The following is a 25,503-nucleotide window of genomic DNA, read 5'->3' as shown; positions in this document are numbered from 1 at the left end:
CAGTCAGGCTCATGCGGTTCAGCACATTTGGGAACAGTTGCAGGTAAAAACTTCATGCAAACTTTATTACACAGAATTTGTTATTCCTTTGAATCCAAATTCCAGCTGGAGGCGAAGCTGGCGGTGGCTCTGTCTGCAGCAGGCAGTTCTGCACGATGTGCAGGGCAAGAACACACATAAAGCAGACCATTGCCTGTGAGCTTTAAGTGGAGATAGTTGCCTAAGCTGGAAAGATGCCCGCAAACTCTTTAGAGGTGTCTGTATTCTTTTATGCCAAGATATTTTCATGGCCTACGGTTGGAAAACTCTGCTGCAAGGATGACGCTGGGCAGTATGCAGGTAGCTTCAGGGCTTCAGAGCTGCCGGGGGCTGTGATGCTTCTCGTGGTCACTAAAGCTGTGAAGGTAAATCAGTAGTTGCTGAGTTGTGCCATGGAGACTGACAAGTGAGGCACAGTTGGGGATTTGGGGTTTCTGGGTGAGCAGCACTCTAGGATTTTGCAATTGTTTGAATTGAATGCTCTGAATCAATCAGCATTAATCAGCTTATGCTGCGAAGCCTACCAAACGTGCTCTGGTGCTTGGTGTAGCTACTGGCTCCCTTGCTCTCATTCAAGAACTGAATAATACAGCACTGTTTTGTGCTGTCTGCAATTGAAGGTGTACAGGATTTCTAGCAAGAGATACATGATTCTTTTCCTACCAGTTACTTTGCCTTCCCTGTGTCTGTGCCTTGCTCAGTTTCTAGCATTCCCACCTGCTCTGTGCAGTGCAGTGCACGGGCTCTTTGCAGCAAACTTGGTTTGCTGGAGCTCCACCAGAGCACCTCCCTGTGCCCACTGCACTGAGTGATGAACTCATAAATCAAAACTGCAATTTAAGAAAAACTTCCTGCTTTTTCAGACTTGTCTGCAACAGAAAAAGGAGGTTCATGTGGGTCAATGAAGTGTACCTTCTGATGTGGGAGAGCTGGGCCCAGCACAACCCTGGGCCAGAGCTCCTGACCCACAGTGACAGTGTTGAGCACTGCCCACACAGCCACAAGGAATTGTTCTGTCTGACACTTCCCTGAATGGAAAACCTAATTCAGCCAACGCAGCTCTGAGACTGTGACAGGAAATTTCCTCCCCGATCTTTCAGGGACTGCAGAACTCTGCTGCAGTCCCAGAAATGGCACCTCATATTTCTGCAAAGCTCTGGAGCCCTTCCTGATCCTCATGGCCCTACCCAGTGACAAATCTGTGCCACTCACATGGGCTTTCCCCTGAGTCTTTCCAATGCACATTTGCTTTTATGCCTCAGAAAATGGAAAGTCTCCCATCCTGGTTTCCATCTCTCATCTGTATTATAGGTCTGGTGTTGCCTCCAGGATCTGAGTGGGGACTGCCATGCACAGTGCGATTTGTAGCTCAGTTTGAGAACCGTACCAGGAACTAAGCTCAGAACAACAGGAAGCTCTTCCACCCTCCCTCCCCCGCCTCTTTTTTTTCTGTTCCTCTGCTGCAGAAACTTTCTGATGCTCAGATCAGGCTCTCTGGGGTTAATTGCACCATTCGTCACTGGAAAAAAAAAAGGAAAAAAAAAAAAGAAGAAGAAGAAAAGACCCTTTAAAAGCACATGGTGGGTGATAGGGAACCTGTCTGAGAGTAAATATCTACAACAGCGTATCTGCTTCATCAGATATTAGCATCAAAAGCTGTCTGACAATTTAGCAAGAAACAGCAGTTTTGATATGGGTTCCTCCATAGCATCCCATCACAACTGGGCAAACAGTGAGGCAAGAGCCAGGCAGTGCCTCCCAGGGCTGGAGGTGATGCTGGAATACTGGGGATGCTCCTGCTCAGCAGCAGTGTGTGCTACACAGAGCAGCACCAGACTGGGGCTGAGCTGCTGGGTAGGGTGTGAAGGAGCCAGGACGTGCAACTTCTCTGGCTGTTTTCAGACACATTAATTAATTGCTACAGCGCACATGAGCAGTAATAGCTGCCACTCCACCTGTGCTGCCCTCAGCAGCCAGCCTGACATTTTTGACCCTGGCAATCTGGAAGAATTCTACCAGAAAACTGAGATGCTTTTTTCCCTTTGTTCTCTGTCCCACTAAACTCCATTTTCATATGTTGGTGGAAAGGGTTGTTCATGGTCAACAGCCAGGGCCTGGAAGCACTTCCTGATGACAAATGTTCGGTATTTCCACTTCTGTGGAGGACAACGACCTTATTTTCTGATTTAAATTCACCACAACTGTTGCTCTCACATCAATTATGTACATTTCTCCCCTGTCTCTCGCTGTGAAATGCCAGCGAATCTGAGAATTTTTGCTCAGAGATGTGGGGAACTAACAGGGATTTCTGGCACAGCCCACAGCGATCACAGCTACTAAGGCATCAGCAAAACAGCACAGAGACGTGCAGGAACTGGGACGCACTGAAGGTCCATCTGCTGCTCATAATGAGGTATTCAGAGGGTCATTGCTAAAGCTGGGGCGCATTGGGGCAGTGCTCGCTAAGAGAAGATTGAACTGAAGTGGCTGTGCCCAGCCCTGGCCATGGGCACATCCCCAGTGCTCAGAAAGCAGGACAAGAAATAGAGAAAGCTGAGCCAGCTGAGAAATGTCTTCCTGGCATAAATGGGCAGAATTCCATTAACTTTCAGTTCTGTGCACCGGGAAGAACTGAGCTGGATATCGACTCTGACCTAGTTGAAGTTCTTTACAGCAGCATCACTGTATTGTTAAAATACTGTAGGATGAGCCAATTTTTGGTTGTTGTCTTCTTCTTCTTTTTTTTTTTTTTTCCCCCACCCTAGAGAAAGCCAGTGGGGTAAACTTCTATTAAATGAATGTGAAAAATTGATGCCTGGTTCTAAGTGCGCATTTATAAATATAACATCAAATCCAATGTCTCTTGGCAGCTTCTCTCCCTAAGAGCTCTGCCCTCCAAGCATTCCTGCCTTGCTGGAGGAATGGCTTTCCCTTTCCAGCCTCCAGGAACAGTCAAGCCACCTTCCAAAGATAGCCTTACACTGGTGAGATTTAGCTCTGACACTGCAACATGTCTGCAGCATTTATTTCTCCATATTCTGGTGCTGAGCTGATCTGCTCATTATCAGATTGCTGTTTATTAATCAAAGCGGTAACAATGGGATGGAGAAGCTGGAATGCAGCGCAGACAGTGCTTCATTTGTTCCAATTGATTTTCCTATCACATTTTATTACTACTATTTACCCTATGTGCCTCAGAAAGATTGAACTGCACTGTGCAATAGGGGTACATGGTTGAATTTCTCCTCCTTTGAGCTCTTGCTGTTTCTATTATGATAGTCAGAACTGTAGGCTTTCCCAGCAACTAAGCCATGACCTTCTCTGCTAGACAACAGCACATGGAGGTTTTCTGATAACAGACCTCCATTTGTGTGTGAAGTCCTGCATGTGGAGTCCTAGGGGAGTCCATGAGGATCACGCATACAGAGCCTGTCAGAAAGTTAGATTGCCAAGATGTCAGTTTACAACTTCCCAGTGCTGATCAGAACCAGAGCTATAGCTGAAGCAGCTATAGGAGGTGTAAGGAAAGAGTGTGCAGAACAGACAGCCTGTGTTTGGGCCAGGATGGTGCAGTGATTTCAGGATGAGGTTTTGTCTTCAGTAAATGCAATAGAGATGACAATGCATGTATTTCCCTGCCTTTCCTAACTGTTTTCTACTGTCTTAGATCACCATTTGCAAGCTGGATCTTGCAGACCGCAGCCGGCACATCTACAGCACTGGGATCACCAAATGATGATGGCCAGAAGGTATGTGGTGCTTTATGGAAGGTGGACTCGGATCAACCAGAAGACAAAGGGAGGCAGGTGATGTGAGATATTGTTGATTGTCTCCATTCCACAAACAAGTCTGACTGAGAAACAAAAGTAACTATTTAACTTTGCCTGAAAGACCTATTAAAACCTGTGGCAAAGCTCCTATTTTTAACACAACCAGGATTTCACTCTACAGATTCATAAGTGTTGTAACCATGTTGTGAACTTGCCCCATTCAGTGAGTACAACCGGAAACCCGTGGTTGGCTGCACCTGTGGGTGTGAGATACAGTTGCGTGGGGAGGTGATGAGAATGTGTAACAAAAAGGGAAAGAAAAAAAAAAGAAAAAGCTTTGTTTTGTACATTATTTTTGTAATCAGTCTGATCCAGGAGTGAGGAGGCAGCAAACAGGTGGTGGCCTGTGTCATTAATGAAGTTCAAAACAGAAACCACAGATTGTCAGCTGAGCTGAAAGTTTCCATGGGCTCTTTTCTCTTACTGGAAATGTGACAGACCCTCACACAGGAATTTCTTTATCACACGCTCCGTCTTGCCAAGATGCTGTTTGGTAATTTATGTGGAGCACGTGAATAGCTGTACATGCATGTGCAAACCTATATTCTGCACCACATCACAGCTTGTGTCCGTCCGTATACAACTTCACACACTTTGGACCCTGCCACACAATATCAGCTGGAGCTGCTTTGTGCTGTCTGCTCCACCAGCAGAACGGCTGTTCCTGTGCTACCAGCAGAAGTTGTGGGGTTTTAGGGCAGAAGATGCTGAGTGCCACAGCCCCTCTGCAATGTGCTTCCATACACTGGTTATTTCTCCAGCAGTGTCTGAGCTGTGTGATTTTGAGGTGTCTGATTTTGAGCTGTCTGATGGTTTCTTTATCCTCCTGCAGCCGATGACCTTGAGCTGCACAAATAATTATTTTCTTGCTGCTTTATTTTTTTCTCTCTCTCTTTAATATATTTATTTTTGAGCTGCAGTCAGGGTAATTGAATGATTGTAAAATGTGCCACTAGGCCACTCGGGGTTAAGTGAAAACTCCAATAATGCCATCTGCAGGAACGTTTTTGGTCACATTTAAGGTCTCTGTCAGATAAAGGGTTAGAAAATATCAGCCTGAGACTTTAGCATTGCAAATGGGTTTCTGCAGTCGCAGCGTGAGTGATGGGAGGGAGGGGAAGAAGAGGAAAGAACAGACTGACACTGGTGTGTGTTCAAGCTGGGCTAAGCCTGGGTACCTGGGTGAGGTTCAGTATTGATCAGAGTGGAAACACGGAGTATTTTGGTTAATCTGGCACTGCTTCACTCGTGCTCTATTCCCATTGTTAGTGGAATCTGTGATTTACGGTGTTCAGCCTGGATCAAATTCAGCCCCTGTATTTCTTAAGATTATTTTTTCACCTTTTCTTGCTGAAGTGCATTTCTGGCAGAAGTTTTACAGCGTTTCAAAAAGAATCACGTCTCCCCCCAGTGGTGAAGTGCTGCCGCTTCGGTTCCCAAAATCAATTGGGTACCGTGGCTGTGTGTGAATGTGCATGACGATACACTTTGGTGTGAAATCAGTTTAAGAAGAGAATGACCCTTTGTTAGCAGCCACCTCTTTTACACTTGTTCTTCAGCAGAACTCCCCTGCTCTTTGGAACATCCTTTCTTGTACAGATATCTCATGTTAATGCTCTTCCTTTTAACAAAATAGTTCAGTATAGAAATTCTCACTCAGTTTGCATTCTTGTATGAATATTTGTAGTTTCTGCCCACTGATTCCACAGTTGTGCAGTAAAATACCAGACTGAGTCCCATCATTTCTTGATGTGAGGTAACACCATGCTTTAGATATTTGGTAGAAAACCCCCTTTGGATTGAGCTGTTTTCAGTCCAGGAAAGACGTGTTCAAGCCCTGGTCAACTCGTAACCGAAAGCCATATGACACAAGTGCATTGGGGTGAGGAGATATTGATTTACCTTCTGTAAAATAAATGTAAAGCCAAAAGCCAGAGCATTTTTCAGGACCTCTCCTGTCCTTTGTGATTTGTGTGACCCTCGCTGCATGCCCCACATCTCATACCTACACTCAGCATCCCACACCTCCCCTACAGTCTCTGAATTGCAGATGTGTATTGTGAGTTGCAGCACTTGCATGGCTGTGTTGTGAGCCATGAGTGCTCTGTTCCTCACCCAGTTTCTGTTCCTCACTCAAGTTTTTCATTCTGACCTTTCTCTTCACGTTTCCCTATCTGAGGTGTGCTCTGTGCATCACTTTCTTAACCTTCCTGTGCCTCACTGTAGTCCCTGTTGAAACTGCAGCATCAAAAAGGATATTAAAATAGCACAGTGATACCTCAGAAAGGGGAACAGCAAGAAACATGACAATATTTAAACCAGTATTTAGCATTAATTATGCTTTTACTTCCAGGAGAGAATAAACACAACACATTGAGGCTGGAAGACTTGTTCAGAAAGGGTTCCATGTGATGCCCTTTGATTATTTGATTAGAATATGTCAGCAGTGCCTGTAGCTCCCGTTTGGCTGATTTCGTGCCAGAACAATGGGCTGTGATGGCTTCAGAGTCAGCTCAACAGTTCCCCTTCTTCTGAGCATCATAAATGAATTGCAGAAAACAGATCTGTGCCTTTTCTTTCTGAGCTCTTTCATCACCTGAACTGTGACAGAGGATGGCTTTCCTCAGTGCTCGCTGTATCACAACCGTTTGCTAAGAAATGAATATATTTTTGAAGATAAAATATCTTGTCTCTCCAGGAGAATGCATTCTCCTTCTGTTTACTTTGGGTTACAGGCTGTGTTTTCCCTGTCACCCACAAATATTCACTGTATGTTTCTTCCTCCTTCTCTTCTATCCAAGGTTATAAATTAAAATTCAATTTCATTAAAATTGTAAGTAATCACTCTCTGTCTCTCATTAGTAATGATTCTGTGCAGGGGGATCCCGGCTGCTCCCACAACTGTAATTCAATTGGACTCACCAGCTCTTGTTCACAAATCGCTTGAGCTGCACTTTCTTCACGAATTTATGGCATCAGCACTGTCCAGAGGTTGAATTACAGCTGCAGGTTTGATCAGGGACTGCATTATTCTGCATCTAATCCCTGCATTCTGACAGCAGCGGGGGGGAGCCCTGTTGTTTTACAGGAGCCGTGCATTGTTCTCCTGCTTTATGTCAGGGGCTGAACTGCCTTTGGGATCGGGGAACTGTCAGCCCAAAGCTACAAGCAAACAACAAGATCAAAATGACACAGTGCGTAAATAACAAACACAGAGACAGGCAGAAGCCAGCACTCCTTTTTCTCTTAAATTACTGGGACAGTAGCTGACCACACATTGTGCTCTTTCATCATCAGATGATATCTGAATACAGCGATGCTATCTGAGCGTGATGTTGAAATAGCACACCCAGCTCTTACCCAAAATGAGGAATGCTGATATTCACTGAATGCTGCTATTCACTGGTGGCACAAAATCACTTAAGCATTAATTAAACGTTCAGCCAGAGGCCGTGTTTGTGCATTCGCTCACACTTAGGCCTTTCCTCTCAGGCAGCGATTGGTGTCTGATGCATTCTCAGCAGAATGGGATGTCAGCAGATCCAGAGCAGCACACAGCGGAGCCTGAGCTGTTCACACAGAGGTCATACATCACCCACCAGCTGACAGCCAGGGCTTTGCCTACTGCCAAGCAATGTATATCCCCAGCCCACCTGTCCTTGTGGGAAGTCTCATGTAGGATCATGCTGTTGTCATGCCTGGCACTCATGGCTTTCAGGTTGGAATTGATCTTCATTGGGACTGCAGAGGCGCATGCGGTGACACATTTAACCTCCGTCTGGGACAGGAAAAGATAATGGTGTATTGCTTTTGAGAGTTCTTCCTGCTTTATGGAATCCATACTCAGGAGTTCCTATGACACCAGGCTGAAGCTGGCATATATCAATGTCTCGTACTCATTTAATTGAGCTCTACTGTTGAAACATTAATGACAATCACTTTAACATGTGACAATATAGTAGTTCACCCCTCTTTTGTTTCTCGTGGTTTCTACTAATTTTCTTAACATCAAAATCTGTCACTCTGGTTCTGCATGAACCCTGGGAGGCAAATTATGAGAGGAGTGGAGCAATTCCTGTTGGCATTAATGAGTAGGTGTTTTAAAAACCTGCTTTCTTTGGAAACCGAAGGTACTTTCATTTCTTTATGCAACCTTACCATTTTCCATCCACTCTGTTGTCACAGATGTGACACAGCACAGGATATGGGAGCACTCCGCCCACACGAGGCAGCTCTGAGCAGAACCTTTGGGTCCCGCATGCAGCACTGAGCTGCCAGCATCACCTCTCACTTGTAGCCCTTGTGGCCACGGCCTCTCTAGGCAGCACTCTTCAGGCACAGGTGTGTTCCAATATGCTTCCAGTACATTTCAGGATCCTTCATTTGCTCATTTTTTATCCCTTTGCAAACCAGAATGTACTTTTCCTTTCCTCATTAACTCCCTGCCACCCCACTTGTGGTGATGCCCAATTTGTTTCTCCTTCTCTGTGCTGAGAGGACAGGATACTTAATCTCCTCTAGGTGGACACTGGATCACTGTCTGAATGAAATGAGGATCATTCAGCTGGTTGGCTTCTGGCAGCTCCTTTCTGCATTCCTTCCACCCAGGTTTTGCATCATTTGCTCTCATCTCTTTAAAATGACAGAATCTCATCCTTCTTCACTTTTGGAGACTAATAATTCTTTAATTAGCTCACAGTCACATTGGGGCGTGCTGTGAGTGTTTATCTTTTCATATTGTCTGAAAAACATGAATATTCAGAGACTAAAATGGATTGTTTGGATAAAGTCTTTGAAAGGATATTAAGCCAAAGGCTGGGATTTATTGCATTTGCTGTTCTTCTGGGGCTTTTTTTTCTGTTGTTGACAGGGACCTGCTTTTCATGTTAATGTCCATTTGGTAGCTGGGAGGAATAAAGAAACCTCGGGATCCCCCCACCGAGAGAGCAATGAATAAACATGTTGTAGAAGCAAACAGGAATAACATCCCAATGAATTAACGTGTGGAAGGCCTCTGTGTTTGATGCCCATCTGCAAAGTAAAGAACAAACAGGAGATATATGTGCATGCATGCATCCGTGTTTGCAGTGGCAATCTCTTTCAGATGGCAAACACTTACTCTGAGAGCCAACGTTTTTGAGCATCTTGAAAATAGAAAGAGAAAGGTTGCCCATCTGCACTGTGCAGTGGGAAACGATGATGCAGGCAGAATGCACAACATGTGGGAAGCACAGAAGCCAGGTGAGCGAGGTGAAGAAGCAAGATATTCCTTCTTCATGCTGAAGCCTTGAGAGACTCAATGAATGATGTGGTGACGGCTCGCTCAGATGTGCATCCATTCTGCTTTTCCTTTGGAAACTTCCTGGGCTGAGAAACTCAGCAGTGAATTCAGTAAGAGGGCTTAGATGGCTCAGCCCTCTGATTGGTTTGGGTGCATGATGTGGACTCTGTTCTATTTATTCTTCCTAAAGTGTAGGTGTTAAGAAATATGAGGCTAGTAAGTGGGTACCACAGCATCTGCAAGTATCACAATTCTGGTTAGAAGGCAGCCTTGGAGTGGGATTATAAAAACTGCATCATTTGTAACCTTTGCAGCAGCAGCATTTTTAAAAACAACTGTAACCAACAGCTTTCTTTGGACATGAAGAGAATAACTAAAGAGAACATCTGTTTTCCCTTTAGATGTGGAACTGCAATAGCAAGCCATGCATAAATTTTATTAAGGCTTGCTGATTTGCTCCGAGTTTGGGGAGCTACGTGTTACCCACAGAGATATTTGGCTCTGCATCACCAGATGAAAAGTGATTTTAAAAACAATGCAGAAAGAAATGTGCATAAGTTGGCAGCAAATGTGTTGTGCTCTTTTCTCAGGAAGCTCCATTTGGCTGGATCTGCATTCACACTTTTTGAGATTTTTTGCCTTTTTCTTCTTCTTAACATTACCTTGTTTCCCAGAATTCCATAATAGACATCTAAATGAAACATGCACCCGATCTGGATACAATAGTTATTGCTTGGGTCTTCTGCACTCAAAATCAGAGGTCCAAACACTATCAGAACTTAAGACTGGGTTGTTTCCTAGGTGTCAGACTTCTGCATACCCCACTCAGCTGGAACCCTGCTCAGCTCCCACAGGCTGTTATGTGCCCTCTGAGGAAACACTTCCAAGCAGAACCTCACTTTCTGATCTTCCTGAAGTCATAGAATCAATATTATGCACCATCCCTATGTGGAATCAGGACAACCTCACACTGAGAATTCAGAGCCTGCAGGATGCTTAGTAGGACATGCCTAGAATTACACAGATTATGCCTTCTTGCATGAGATAAGTAGAAAAGTCACAGCATGGGTTAAAAATACACTTGTCTTCTCTCAATAATTAATTGTTTAGGGATTAACATGAGGTTTTGTGTTTTGAAAGTAAGCTAATCCACTCGTTGGCTGGTGTGTAATGAAGGAGAACAGGCTACTGTCAAGCAGGCTGAAAACAGTGAAAATTAACTACAAGTGCCACGACTCACATATTTTATGTATGTGAGTAATGTATTCTCTGTGGGACAGAAGATGAAAATATCACACAGAAAGAAAAACACTGTGGCTACAAATTTAATAAAACAAGCAGTCATACTTAGCCTCACAGCATAGTCTGGCATTTTTACTGCCAGATAGTATTGGGGTTGGGCCAGTGCAAGAGAATTCATGCTTGTGAACTCACAAGAAGCACAGACTTCACGTTCTGCAGCCTCTCTGCTTACAGAGCTAGCAAAAGGGAAGGAAAATACAATCAAACCCCTGAAAGCACTGAATTAAAATGATAATAATATGAAAGCACTGTTTGGTCACCCATTCTTCATCCAGAAGTACTATGGCAAGGCTGTTTGTGGTTTTTCAGTTCTTTCTCTTGCCCTGTTTTCAATGTCTTGGTGATGATGCTCAGAAGCTCAAGGAGTTTGTGCAAATCTGGGTCCAAAATGTGGATGTATGGCCCAAATACTGAGATACAAATTCCCTATTAAGTGTATTTTTTTCTTGAGTGATTGCAGAAACACAGAACCAAAGGGTTTGGAAGGGATGTCTGTAGATCCCTCAGTCCAACCCCCTGCTAAGGCAGGTTACCTACAGCAGGTTACACAGGAAAGCATCCATTCACATCCTGATTATCTCCGGAGAAGGAGGCTTAATTTTCACTGACTTCATCGGAGAACTGGGACAGCTGAAAAAGAGCAAATTGCAATAGAGATCATAAAGAGTTGCAGAAAACATCCAGCCAAAATATCAGTACCTGTAGTAAAAAAAAAAAAAAAAAAAGTAATACAATAGTCCTGTAAGGTTCCCATATACCTAACGAGGTTGCTAGAAAATAGTTAATTCATTTAAAGTATTTTTGTTTCATTGCTCAACAGATCATCACTTAGTTTCTCCCTCTCTATTTTTTCATTCCACTATGGAAATGTGCAGAGAAGTGGCCATTGAAAAAGCCACATAAAACTTCTTAGAATGCAGTGAGAATGTGGCTCTTTTAACATCACAAATCTACCAGCTTAGGTAAGGGCTTAAAGTGCATATAAACTCCCACACTTCTTCAGATAGGCAGAGTCACGATCTCAACAGAATCTGCAGAAGCAAAAGGATCATATATCTTTTTCAGATCTACAGGTATTGCTCTCTGAATGCACAATGAGCAATTCAAGGGCCCCAGCATCTCTTAACAAGTCAGGCTGAACTGGGAGTGCTGCCCTGTGGTAACAGCAGTTCAATATTTTGACTCCAGCTACTCATCCAGCACAGTGGTCAGAAAGGACAAGGTGGGTGATTTATCAGCTCAGGTGATTCCATTAGTCCATGCTTTATCTTGCTGTTGGTCTTAAGATTACTGGTTTCATGCCTAAACTCCAATGTTTGAATTACTTTAGAGCAAGCTCTGGTATTGTACGTGGTGCTCTTCTGCAAGCTGGTAGGCATATCCTTATTGTTGGTTTTTTTTTTTTGGCTTCAATCTTTGTTTGTGCAAAATATTTCCCTGGCAGTGATGGTGTCTGACAGCATTCAGGAAGACAACTGTCATGTCTCAGATATGGGCTAACATTCTGTTTTGCAATACTTATAGGGTCTGCTAGGTGCATTCTCAGTTGAAATGGTATCAATACCTCCTTCACACTGTATCTTCTCCACCGATTTTGATAATACATGTTCAGAGGACAGAATGTAGGTTTTAAGGTATAAATCACAGCAGACTGGGTAAAGAGTCAGCCGTCATCCAGGGATCTTGGGAGAAATTTGGGTTTGGTCAACTACAAGCTTCAAGACAATGAACAGATAGCTCTGCATGCTTTCAAGGGCTTTGTCCATATATCCTGTCTGCATGTAGAAACAAGTGGCATTTGAAACTAAGAGAAAGAACCAAGGTTAGGCACCTCAGCCCTCCTCATCCACTGCATTTTGTGCTGATGTTCATCAGGCCGCGGCCTCCTCCGAGCTGTCTGCAAAGACCACAGAAATAAAAGAATGGGATGTACTGACTGGAGTTCAATGCTGAGGCTTCTTCCATAACTTCTTGTTCATTTGCCCGAGCTGCCCAGACATCACGGCTGTCTGCAATAAGGTCTTTACGTACAAGCAGTCCAGTAGCTTCCCCAGTTCCCATAAAACTTTTCAGCTTTGATCTTCTACTGTTTGTTTTCAGGGCCAGGGGTACAGAAGTTCATGCTCCAGCCCTTTCCCAAGAGCTCCCCATTTTCCTGCTCATAATTCAGTTGCTTTGCAACCAACAGGGGAAATGGAAATCATGTTGCCCTCATTGCCTCTATCTAGCCTCCATTCCTCAGTTTATTTCTATCTTTCAGTCTCTCTTTGCTCTCCTAACATCTAGTGGATTCAAAGCAGAAAGAGAAGGGGAATGAAAGGAGGAAACAGAGATGAAGGAAAGGAAAATAGAATTGAAATAAGAAAAATGTTTACCTGTAAAAATGAGAAGGTAAAAGAAGGAAAAGGAAAATGAAATATTACTATTATTTTATTGTTTTGAATCAATATCAATTATTTTCAATATAAGCCCAAAGATGGGAGATGAACTGGGAATTTTGAAACATGGAACTTGGCATATAACAGGGAAACAGAGAAGCTGAGCACAAACCTCTCTTATAAGCTCTAACATGGGTGCTTACACCTACTGCTTAGGCTCGTAACTAAACAACTGCAGAAACTCAGCAGGGAGCACCACAGCATTTCTAAGGTTCATCCCAGCCCCTCAGCAGAGCACTGCTGCAGCTCGGCAGTAGTAAACAAGATTACTTTGTACTGCTAGCAACAACAGTGCTCCAGGGGAAAGAGGGAGGGGTGGGCCTTCTGAAAATTAGATGTGAACTACTAGTAGCAGCTTTCATTGATGAAAGCATGAAGCTAAGGGTGTATGCTAACTGATTTTTCTAATGAGTTTATTGTATATCATAATTTCTGTGCCACTTACAGACAAAGCGGGCCTATCCTGGGAGCTGGGCTTCAGAGTTGTTTGAATTCTCCATCAAAACCCTTTAGAACCTCAGAAGTCTGAAGAGGACCTCAAGCAGAGTGCAAACAAAGCTGGTGGAGCAGAGTAAGGGAACTAATCAGAAACACCAATCCGAGCACTTCACAGTCACAGAGGGCCTGATTTGCAGGCAGTTTAGCATCTGCAGATTACAGTGGGAGTCCTGAGTGCTCAGCTGTTCCCAAATCAGGCCCACAGATAAAGGAGATTTGGGGGTTGATTTGTTCGCCTCCTCCAGGCCCGTCTGCTTTCCTGTAGGGCAATGCCGACATCCAGCGGGGAGACTGGTGAATTACAGCTGTATTTTTTACACGTGGGATGAGCTGTTGCTGAATCTCAACCTGGAATCCGGGCAAAGAGCCTTGGGATAGAAGCTCCTGTGCTGTGTGAATGGCTCACGACTGAGAACCCTGTGCTGCTCTCCTGACTCCTGCAATAGCGTAAAGGAGAGTTTAGCTCCTCTCTTAGTAAGAAGTGGATTTGCTCTTTGTGGAAATGCTTGTAACTCTGTATAGCAACACCCTGATGCTCACTTCCCACAAGGGTTTTCTTTTCTTTGGTTCTAAACGTGATATTTTGCAGTATGATAATGCTTCTGAACAGCCCTTATATTCTATGAAGTCCCACTGCTCTGGTATTTCCCCTTAATGCTGTATGAGGACCACAGGCCCAGCACACCTCGCTCCAATGCTTGGTACAGGGCTGGCAAGGCAGGACAGCTGATACTTCATCTGGATGGGGAATTTATGACATAAATTATTGGAAGCAGAGACAAAAGGATAAAATCAGGAAGAGCCAGATAGATTAAAAAATAGATTAAATAAATAGATAAAAAAATAGAATAAGATAAAGATAAAATAGATTAAAAAAATAGATTAAAAAAAAAGAGAGAGATAAGTAAGGTCCAGTGGAAACGAGGACCACACACCAGCTGCTTATGAACAGATGGTGGGTGGTTTTTTTTTCTCCAATACCTAATTGGGCAACAGGGGATTGTCATTCAGATGCGTTGCTTTGGTACTTTGAAATATGACGTCACGATATGACGTCACGACTTGACGCCACACCCCACGGCTGTGGCCCCGCCCCCCAGGAATCATGTTGCTCACTGTGCCCGTCCTCTCGCTTCTGATTGGTCGGCCCTCATCTTGCCCCGCCTCCCATTGGCCAGCTCCGCCCCTTCCCGCCCTGTTCCTCCCTGCTCAACCCGCCCTGCTTTGCCCTGAGCCCTGTCGCTCACTTAAACCCCGCCCTTCATCTCGGCTCGTCCAATAGAAAGCGCGGAGTTTTGAGCGACGCAAGCGACGCCCAATCAGACGCAACGCCAGCAGGGGGTGAGGCCGAGCTGGCACCTCCTTCCGCAAAGGCGGCGGCGGCGGCGCTCCCTGTCTGTAGGGGCCGGGGGGCTCCGCCGCGCCCCCGCCCCGTCGTACCTCAGCGGGACCGTAGGCGGTCACCGCCGATTGAAGCCGGGCCCGGGCTCTCGGCGGCCCCCTCTGTGCGCTCCCCGGCCCCGTGGCTCTTCCAACAGACCGGAGCCGGCCGGCAGAGCCCCATCCCCGGGCAGGGCCTACGGGCCGCGCCCCGCCGCCACCCCTCCCCCCGGCCGGCCGCACCCCGCCGCCTCCCTCCGCCGCCGCCGAGCCGAGGGCAATGGGCGGTCCCGGCCCTTAGCCCCCGGCTGCTCCTCCTCCCGACGGGTCTCGGCGGCCTCCGACCGATGCTGCCGGAGCCGCCCGGTGTCTCGGCGGCGGCGTCGTGAGCGCTCCCGTCTCGCGGCCGCCATGTCCGGCGTGGTGCGCACCCTCAGCCGCTGCCTGCTGCCGGCCGAGGCCACGGGCCGAGAGCAGCCGAGGAGGGAGGGGAAGGAGCGGAGCCGCGATGCGGAGAGGGAGGCGAGGCGGAGGAGTCGAGAGATCGACGCGATGCTGGCCAGGGAACGCAGGGCCGTGAGGAGACTGGTTAAAATCCTACTGCTGGGTGCCGGGGAGAGCGGCAAGTCCACTTTCCTTAAGCAGATGCGGATCATTCACGGCCGAGAGTTCGACCAGAAGGCGCTGTTGGAGTTCCGGGCCACCATCTACGAGAACATCCTCAAGGTGAGAGGCGGGACGGGCCCCACGGGCTCGTGTTGGTGTGACGAGTTGGTTTTAGGTTGGATGTTAGGGGGAAGTTCTTCACTAGGAGAGTGGTGAGGTCCTGGAACAGGCTGCCCAGGGAGGTTGTGGATGCCCCGTCCTTGGAGGTGTTCAAGGCCAGGTTGGACAGGGCCCTGGGCAACCTGATCTAGTAGAGGTGTATGTTTGGTGGCCCTGCCAGGCAGGGGGTTGGAACTACATGATCCTTGAGGTCCCTTCCAACCCGGGTCATTCTGTGATTCTGTGACAGAGTGAGGCCGGTCTATGGGGTTGGTGGTGCTCCCTTGTGCAGGTGCGTGTGGGGCGGGGGCCTTTGTGTGGCAGCCCGGCTCCGTGCGGAAGGCCTCGATGGAAAGAGAAAAACAACAGAAAGGGCTCAAGGAAACTTCCCTGCGAAGGGGATTGTGGAAAGCTTTGTGGAGAAGGGGCATAGGTGTGGCCTGTACTCTGGGAACAGACGTTGTGAGAGCATCCTCTCAGTCCAAACTGGAGAAATTTCATCATTTGGAGAAGTGAGGTTTCTGTGCCGTGTGTCTTAGTTAGATGAGAAAGTGGTCCCTGTGTGTGTTGTAGCTGCAAGTAGCTATTATTGTGTGGTTCATTGTTAGAACTGGGGGATGCAGGTGGTTGAAGTTGGGCAGTGTGAGGTGCCAGCCAGCACGGCTGACTTTGACTCTCTAACTTTGATCTGGGATCTTTCCAAGCAAGTTTTGTTTGGTGTTTGGGCAGGTTCTGCTCTGTCGTGTCCCTTCAGTGGCTGGAGGATACCAAGGCTGCTGGTAGAGCCTGCAAGTAAAGCCCTTGTTCTGCAATTAAGGGAAATCAACCTCGACTAATTTCTGGGAACAGGCTTTGATGCCCTGTGCAGGTAGAAGTTCTCATATTTCAGAAAAGTGTGAAAGATGCTTAAAACAGCTTGTGTAGTAACGAGTCTCATTTCATAAGCTCTCTAAAAGAACAGCTGCTTTCCTGTCTGTAGCCTTTCTGTAAGGCCGACTCCGTTCTGATGTGGACATGGATTTGTGAAGCTCTGTCATATTTTACAGAAAGCTTTAGTAGGGAGAGGTGTGTAAATTAAGGATAAAACAGTTACTTTTGAAACTTCAGATTAGTTTTGAATAGAAGCTATATTTGTACCTAATTGCGCACCCACAATGATTCTTGCTTTTAAGAATCCCACTGTTCCATCAGGACCTTTTGCTGCTGTTGTTGAACAGGAAAGCTATTGACTAATTCTTTTTCTTTACTTTTTTAGTCAGTCTTGGGAAGCACGTTGTGCGTTACATGAGCATGCACACACATTACAGGGCATTTGGTTCTTAAGTTCAGAAGCTTTTCTTTCATTGGAGTTAGGTGAGCAAAAAGGTTGTTACAAGTCTTTAGTTCCACACCTAGAAATAAGGAGCCTCATCCTACAGGGCGTCGTGCTTGTTTTGGTGCTGTCAGGAAGAGACTTGTGAAAACAGAAGAACCTTAATGAGACTTTTCAGGTTGCGTGAGCAATAGTAATTTGAGTAAGCTGTTTATATGTACGGGATATAGAGAGTGTTCCACTGTAGTGCTTAAAAGCATTCCCATCTTCTAATAGGGAAAACTACATTACACACTTGAAACTTGTCTGCTGGATGACTGGGCACATTTATAGAACTTGGAGTAGAATCCCAGTCCTTGAGGTAGCAGTTTGGCGTTCTGATTTCAAGACCAGTGCTTACAGCACTTGATGTGTTGTCAGCTGTCTGTGCTTTGAAGCCTCCTAATCATCAAAGAAAAGTTTGGAAGTATTTTTAAAGGGAGTTAATATGCTGTAATGGAACATCTTTTGGGCCTTGTCGATCGTGGTTTGGGAGTGTTAGGTTGGGCTACCTTTGTAGCTACGTGTACAACAGCTGTTGAACTCATCCTTTTTTGTTTCTCTGGGTGGCAGAGGTGGCTCTTGAGTAGGCACACAGTTTATTCTTCACCCAAGCTTTTGGGGAATAGCTTGGGAGTAGCCGTTATGGGAAGAACATGCAGCAGGGAAAAGAGCAGCCAGCAGAAAGCTTTCTGATGAGAAGGTGTGAGGCTGGAGAAGGTAGTGAGTGTTCTGCTTCTCTTGCCAAACTGAAAGAGACCTGATAACACAGTGAATCCAGGCCATAATCATCAGGAATAAGTCATATACCAAGATGGGCATGTTGCAGAGCTTCTGAAACAGGTATTTTGCCAGAGAAATTTAGCTTAGGGCAACCATGTAAACATTTCTTGTATTGCTTTTTTTTTCCCTCTGAAAAAGCATAAAGTGTTCCAAGTGAATTAATTTTGCTGCTTTGACAATGTAAATTGTCAAGTGAATCTGATTGCCGTTCTTTCTATAATGGTGTTTAGACTACGAGTGATTTCCCGTTTCAGGAAGTTCAGACTAGAACACTCATCCATTAACACTAAATGGAGCAGAGATCACTGTGCATCCAACTTAAAAGATGAATTCTTATAATACAGTATGTGGACATCATGAAATGAAAATGGTTGTATAGAATAGCATAAAAATCTGTTTGACGTTGCTGAGTACAGCTGCAGCAGCCATACCCTTTTTTGCATTCAGTTCTCAGCATTGTCTAATAATGGTTCTGTTAAGCTTCTGCAGCACTGAGATCTGAGTTAGAAATGCAGTGTAAATCTCTGGGATTAAATGGTCAATTTTCGTTTTCCAACCGTGACTGAACTTCGCTCTGAAGGAGAAAGGATTACTGATCACTCAGCAGTACTTACTATTTCTGAAGTGCCTTTTGCAGGGCATTATGCAGCCTGCACAGCTTCTGGAAACCAAAGGAACTGGTTTGGAGAACAGAACCTGAAACCTCCTCGAAAATAATGGTGTGAAGTATGAACTGACATCAGTGTCAGCTGCTTCTTTGTGCTGACTTGTGAGCTTCTTGCTTTTTCTGATATATCTCTGATGTTGAGTTCTTTCCTTACCGTGTTTCTCACCCCCTTCTTTGGGAAACCCTCATTAGAAACAAAATGCTAAAACTAAGTCAATCTGTGATACAGCATTTACTTTTCCATTTCGTACAGGTGATAGTTCAGGGCCTCACTAGCTTTTTCTGGCATCTGTGGGCTAGTCTTCAAATACATTAGTTTTGCTTTGGTTTAAGGTAAATAGTCATCGGTTAACTAGGGTTTTGCTTGTTAATCGAGGCTAAGTTTCAAAGTAACTTTTTGGAGCTTTTTGATGATGGAAGTGAAAAGCAGCAGTGTTAATGCTGAGGTATGAGTACACAGCCTGCACGCCCACCGGGCTGGGGAAGGTAGGGCAGGGGAAGGTAACGTGGGGCTGTGCTGTAGCATGAACTGAGGCAGCTCCTGGTTGAACAGAGCCACTCAGAGAGCTATTATGTACCCGAGGTTTCAAATGTAAGAGAGAAGTGGTCGGTGCTGTTGCAGAGATGTTGTGGCAGTGCCTTCTAGCTGTAACTGAAGGACTGAGCTTTCTATGCCCTTCAAAATAGATGGGGTGGCCTTACTACTCTATTTACTTCCTTTGCTAACTGCTAAAGAACTCAGGGAGCTGATGAATCACGGCACTGATGTTCCTTGTCTAAATGGTTTTGTTTGTTTGTTTGTTTCAAGTATGAGAATATCACGCTGCTCGAAAAAACCCCGGCTTAGCTGCATAAGAAAATAATTAATCCACAAGCACCCAAGCAGCACTTGCAGCAGCATGTCTGGGAGATCCCAATCTGAAGGAGCAGGGGGGGAAATCTGTTTCTAAAAGCCTCAAGCATAATCTGTTGAGATTTTTTTTTTTTTCCTCATTTTGTTTCTGTGTTGAAATTGGGAGGGACAACTCAAAGCTTCATACATCCGTGAGCGTTTTCTTGTTGTCTGTGGCCTGGATCATAGTGACTGGCTACTGGATTGAAGAGCCCAGAGCTGCAGAGGGGACTGCTCAGGAAATGATGTGTGACTTCACTTGTGGGCTCTGCTTGGGGAAAACAGCCTGGGATTTGGAACGTGAAAGCTCCCTGAAGACAGACATTGGGCTCTTCTGAATGTAATTGCAGTGTGTGTGGGCAGACCTGAGAGCGTGCTCCTCCACAGCTCCAGTCTGAGGAGCAGAAAGCTGGGCGGATGAGCAGCCCAAATGAAGCCCATTTTAAGAGGTAGTTTGGACTTCTGCAGCTGGTATTAAAACCTGGACTGTTGCTGCTTCATTGTTTCAGGTGTGAGTGGCCTTACTGTTACTAAGTTGCCATATGTAAACTTTTTTTTCTTGCAACTTTTTAGTCTCAGTCAAGCACAGGCTCCGAGAAGCAGAAAGAATATTGCATTTATACTGCTAATATTTTTCTTCCACCAGCAAATGCAGGGGAGCTATCTCTTTCCGCTATGTGAATTCTTGTGACTAAATTGAGTTAACTCATGTTTTCTTGGGCTTGCATGGAAATGAATTTGGTAGCCCATTAGGAGGGGATGCTCATAGAACAGATTGTTTGGAGGTGGTAATCTGGCTGTACATTGCAGTTCATTGCAGGACAGCACCCATCTCATTTCCATTGGGGCAGCATCTTGTGAAAGAATGCCATGGAGAATACATTGGAGGAACTGTGGCTAATTAGGAGCTTTTCCATTAAATTCAACATACAAGTGCTAAAGCTCCATGTTATAACTGGTATTTAAATCTGATTATCTGTGCTCTAAGCATTTACTGTTCAGTCACTATTCTAATAAGAAAAATAATATTCATAAAACTGTGATGGGAAAATAAAAACCCCAAACTTGGGAGCTGTCTTGGCCCTTTTGTTCCCAGTCCGTTTGACCAATGAAATACTTAATTTCTACTTAGTGTGTTTGGGATTTCTCTCATCTGAATTCCAACAGCTCTGGTGGTCTCTGCACACTTCAGGGTGTCTCTTAATTGGGCTCAGAGAAAGCAATCCGTCTTCATCATGTTGGGCAGTGGAGAGGAGTGATGGTCAATAGTAAGGATAAATATTCATTATTGCTCCAAAATAGAGCTTACAATGCTCTTGTGATGTAGTCATTAGTCTTGCAGAACATGAGTTGTCCCTGGAGACTGTAGACACATACTTTGATGCTTTCCAGACAAAACTTCAGTCACTTGAGTGACTAAATTTGGGAGCTTGTGTTATATTCAGTTGTTTCGGTATATGTATATTTTTGTAATTCACTTGGAAACAGTATTGGGAAAGAAATTACCAAATTCTGCTACAGTAAATGTTGACATGACAGCTTAAGAGCAAAGGCAAACTAGCACACATGATTTTAAGAGGTTCAATAAAAGTTATAGGCAGAGGAAAATATAGGATTCATTGGCTGTAGAGTTCTCACATGAGTTTCCTTCACTTACACAGCTTTCCTTCATGGGGAGGCAAGCTCAGCTTGTCCTGAAGGTGAGGATCCTCCAGCTGGGTGCTGCACCAGTCGTGGTCTTGCAGACTCCCATGAGGATGCCTCTAAAACCCAGATGTGTCTTCAGCCCTGCTGTTGGTATGAACTAGAGACTGTAGTGATAGTGTCAGGAAGAGGAGAAACCTGGTGGGGTCATTCTAGAAGCACTGCCTTGGAACTTATTTTAAGGGCCTGAGCTAGTTGTCACCTCAGGTGGTATTTCATTGCTTTGTACCTAGTTGCAAGCTAAGCGTACGTCAAGAATAGTGTTTCTTGGGCATTGAGCATCATTTTGCTGCATTTGGTCCAAAGATAAGGGCCCTTCTCAGAATTGCCAGCCAAGCAGACGTTGCTGCTTCTAATTCAGAGATTCAGTGGCTAATCCAAATGTTCCTTAATGTTCATTGTGTTCAGAGTAATGACAAAGCCATTAGACAGCATAGAGTGGAACCACAGCACCAAGAAGGATGTCCCTTCTGACGATGCTTGGCTGTTACATGAACTGCTCTGTAGCATGAAGCCCCCTACTTAGTGGCATTGGGTTCCTTTTTGCTGTTTGAATATGAACATCCAAGGGCGTAGATCAAATTAAAGCATCTTTAATGACTTTACGAGACCATGCCGTACAAATCTGATGGTCTTGCAATTAGCTTTGTTTGGTAGTAGATCTCCTCCATCCCAGTGTTCTAGTTGGCAATAAAAGAAGTGCATGTGATCACATCTCCAAACCCCGACAGCTTTATTTTTAAAACATGCATTTGAAAATGTCTTCTTTTAGAACGTAAAGAGCTGTTTTCTAAAAATACACATAGGTTACATTTTATCATCTTGATTTGCCAGCGAGCAGTGCTGCTGGAAAAGCCAACTCCATCTCTGCCATGCACTTCTGCTCTCTCATGCTGGCACTCGCAAAACTGCTTCAGGTTTTTGGGGCTGCCTTCCTGGCCCTGTGCTGATGCAAATACATCACTTTCTGCTGCTTTCATGTGCATAAGGGAGCCACAGAAATATTAGGCCAAGGTGGGAGCTCTCCCCTTGGCTCAGCTCTGTATTGGTTGCTATGAATTGTGATCCTCAGATGCTGACAGTTCCTTGTCAACAGCAAGGAGGAGGAGCACACACAGTGAGAAAGGTGTTCCAATCTCCTGTTGCCTGCAGTGTTAGGGGTGGTGTAAAGCCATAGGGAAGGGCAATGTTACCTGTTAGCTGTGATTTGGAGCCTCACAGTTGGGTATTAAGCAGTTATCTGCATTTCACTTACTACAACAATTTCTGTGGGTGGTTTAGTTGCTGGACATCGAGGGTTTTGGTGCGAGGTTGAACTATGTATTGATAGTAACAACTTACAGCATCTGCTGCAATGTTCCATGTGTGACAGTTACTGTGTTGTCTGTCACTTCATATGCAACAGTAGTTCATATAATGATTTTTTTGGGGGGGGAAGGGTGGGAAACGGTAGAAGACTTCTCTATTTGTATACCAGCTCTATTTTGCAAGTTATCTCTATACCTTTGGCTATAATAAATAGCCAGCATTGCCTGACTGTGGGTTTGGGTGTGGGTGAACCTGCCATCCCTTATGAACACATCTTCCCCAGACCTATTGCTTGCGCTGCCTGTGGTGCTCAGCCGTGCTGCCTTCACTCAGCTTTGAGTTTGACCATCTGGCAAAAGGTGTGGGATTTCTAGGAGAGAGAAGCCTTCAAGTACTGGAACAGGTGAATAGTTGAAGAGATAAGTGTTGTGCTTTAAGTGGTGATAAATACTGATGTAAGGTATTCCGAAGTCAAGTTGCTTCTTACATACTGCAGCACTTCATGCATTGTCAAGTATCACTGGTTTCAAGTGAAATTAGCTGGTGATAGCCTTTCTTATAATCCCACAAAACAACTTAGAGAAGGAGGAACAATATATTTCAGCTAGTCCTACTTATAAGCATTTGTATAAATGCTCATAAAGCCTTCATGCTGCTGATGAGCAGCAAACACTGTGCTCAGTGCCTTGACAGCTGTGTCCCATAAGGCCAGTGCTTTGGAGTTCTGTCTCTGGCACATACAATTGGGTACAAGAACGGGGCAATGTGATGCTGTGGACTTCTCTACCAGCCTTTGGTTTTGGAAACTTCTTGAGCCAGGAGCTGCATCTGGAATGTAATCAAATAGTCCTCTTGGGGCCTTTCCTCTGTAAAATTATCTTGGTTGGTCTTTGAGTCTATTTATACTTCTGGCCAGCATCCTCTGTAACTGAGTTAGTCTCATTATGGGTTGTATAGGAGAAAACCCTCCTTGTAGTTGAACCCAGCTGTGTTGCTGCACACAAGTACATGTGTGGTGAAGGGATAAAAGCAAATAATCTCTATTTCTTTTCTGTAAGTAGTTTTTAATCTCTATAGATTTCTGATATGTCATGCCTTAGTTCGGTCAAAGCTGTAGATTTATCTGTTCAGTATCTCCTTCTGTATGAGATACTTCATGGGACAGATCACATCATGATTCTCCTGCACCTTTTTGGTTCTGACCTATCTCCATTCATGTTAACATGCATGCCAGGGATTTGTACCATGACTTGGATGTGTTTAATAATTGCTAGGAAAGGAACAGGACAGAGAACATTCTTATTTGTCCTCTGTAATGTTCCTGTATGCTGCTGCTTTGCTTCCTTCTAGTGTTTGACAGCATCCTTATCTGTGAAGTTGAGTTCTTTCCAACTGTGCTTGTTCCATGTCTGCTCTGCAGCACAGAATATTTAGCTCAGCTGAGCTGATCAGAAATTCATAGCAAAAGCTTTTGCCACTTTTTTTTCCTGTATTCCAGTTTTGAAAACATTACAGCAATTGACAATATTTAGTCTTCTGAATGAAAGAGAAAATTGACAGCTGATAGTAGAAAACCAGAAGTGTCATAGTGTTGGGAAGGCTTAGTGTGAAATGGGTGCTGTGGTGGAAACAGAATGAGGAAACCTTTCCTATGACAGCTTGCACCCCAGATTTTTGAGGTAAGGATTATCTTGTGGCAGCACACTTACTGCTTTTTGTGAAATAGCAGCCATACATGCAATCTCATCTTGGGGATTTCTGTTTCTCCTCATCTTTCTGACATCTACCCATAGCATTTATAGTCTAGGGAAGATGCAGCAGTATTAGATTTAGTTTAACCTCACTGGGGGATCTTGTTGAGTCACAAATGTATTTAACGTCCAAGAGGTGGGGGGAGGAAACACTGGCTATGCTGCTTTTGTCAGGCATTTTAGCTGGAGTCCTAAAAGCTGGTGTGGTTGTGCACATCCTGACATCTGATGTGAGAAACACTGTTCCTGTGGTTATCCATAGGGCACCATTTCTGCTAACCCATGTTCCATTTTTGATCTTCTTCGTTACGTGTTTAAAATTGACCCACTGTGTGTTTCTGCACGTCTGTGTTCTGCTGATGCTCCTGTCTGACTGCCAGCTCACCCCAGGCCATGCTGTGCACGTGGTTTGGTGGCAGCCCTTCCTCTCTCTCTAGCAGGCACAGGAAGGCAGTGCATGTTCCCCACAGGTAACCTTGAGGTATTAACACACTCATACAGGAGCTGGGAGTCCTGTTCCTTCTCTTGCCCGATGGACATTCAGACCTGCTTTGCCAAGAAGCTGCAGCCAGCAGATAAGTGACTATTCTGGGACCAGAGCAGTCTCTACACCCGTGATTAAAATTCTCCTCTGTGTTTTTTTCCAAACAAATTGTGGAACTTTCCTTAACAACAGTCTCTCGAGATCCTGCACATCTCCGGTGGGAGCAGTAAAAGGCAAAGCGACAGTATGGGGAAAGGCATCGAGTCTGAAGTCCAAACACCACTTAATCTTAGCAGCAACTGAGAGTTCTTGCCATCATTTGCCTGTGGGGAACTGAAGAAGCTGTGAGCTGGTGAGGGTTAAATCCATTGGATGGAAAAGCTGGGGCTGAGCCGAGGATGGCTGCAGGGAGCTGGAGCTGGTGAGAGGTCAGAGCTGAGCCCTTGTGTGCTGGCAGAGCCCAGTTAACCATTTGTGTCCGTAAATACAACTTCTCCCTACACAGGAATGAACTTGGTGTTCAGGTATCTAGAAACAGCAGTTCTCCTATCCATCCTGGTTACAACAGTGTATCTGGAAGAAATGAATTGTGAAGTGCTCAGCTGGGGGTGAAGGGAACTGGTGTTGATTATGAGCTGTATGCAGGTTACTGCTGTGCAGCTTGCAGAAAACTGTTGAGTCAAGAGATGTAATGTGGGGATCTCCACTTCAGAGAACCTTGGATGTGTTGCTTTTTTCATTCAGGCTTGCACTTATCGATGCCATTCAAATAAAGCAAATTGAAGGACTTCTGCTAGTAAAGCAATGCATTCTATAACTAAGAATGAGAGTGGGCTTTTGGGCTGTGCAGCAGTCAGTGGGCATCTGGGACTTACACTAGAAGTTCATAAATATATCCAGTGTTCTTCGTACTGTCAAGATCTGTTCTCTACTTCATACTCTATCTACTTCTCCACTTCATAAAAAGAAAGTAACAATCACTGGAGAATGAAGCATTTACATTTTGGGTGGCTGCACTTCAGGAGCACTT

At 45.0% G+C, this 25,503-nt stretch overlaps 1 protein-coding gene across 2 annotated transcripts in view; it reads left to right on the top strand.

The window, feature by feature from the left end:
- Positions 1–15,063: 15,063 nt before the first annotated feature.
- GNA12 (G protein subunit alpha 12) overlaps positions 15,064–25,503 on the top strand; it is a 38,865-nt gene continuing 28,425 nt past the window's right edge. Inside the window, exon 1 of one of the 2 annotated variants that reach the window (XM_015876840.2) lies at positions 15,064–15,494. In XM_015876840.2, the coding sequence (XP_015732326.1) occupies positions 15,180–15,494 (315 nt within the window). In that variant the 5' untranslated portion in view covers positions 15,064–15,179. The remainder of the gene's footprint in view (positions 15,495–25,503) is intronic. The other variant, XM_015876839.2, reaches the window with a different exon arrangement.

Source organism: Coturnix japonica, chromosome 14 (genome assembly GCF_001577835.2).
Source record: "Coturnix japonica isolate 7356 chromosome 14, Coturnix japonica 2.1, whole genome shotgun sequence".
NCBI classification, from domain to species: Eukaryota; Metazoa; Chordata; class Aves; order Galliformes; family Phasianidae; genus Coturnix; species Coturnix japonica.
The sequence above is the reverse complement of the archived record's forward strand: the minus strand, read 5'-3'. Positions and strand labels throughout refer to the sequence as shown.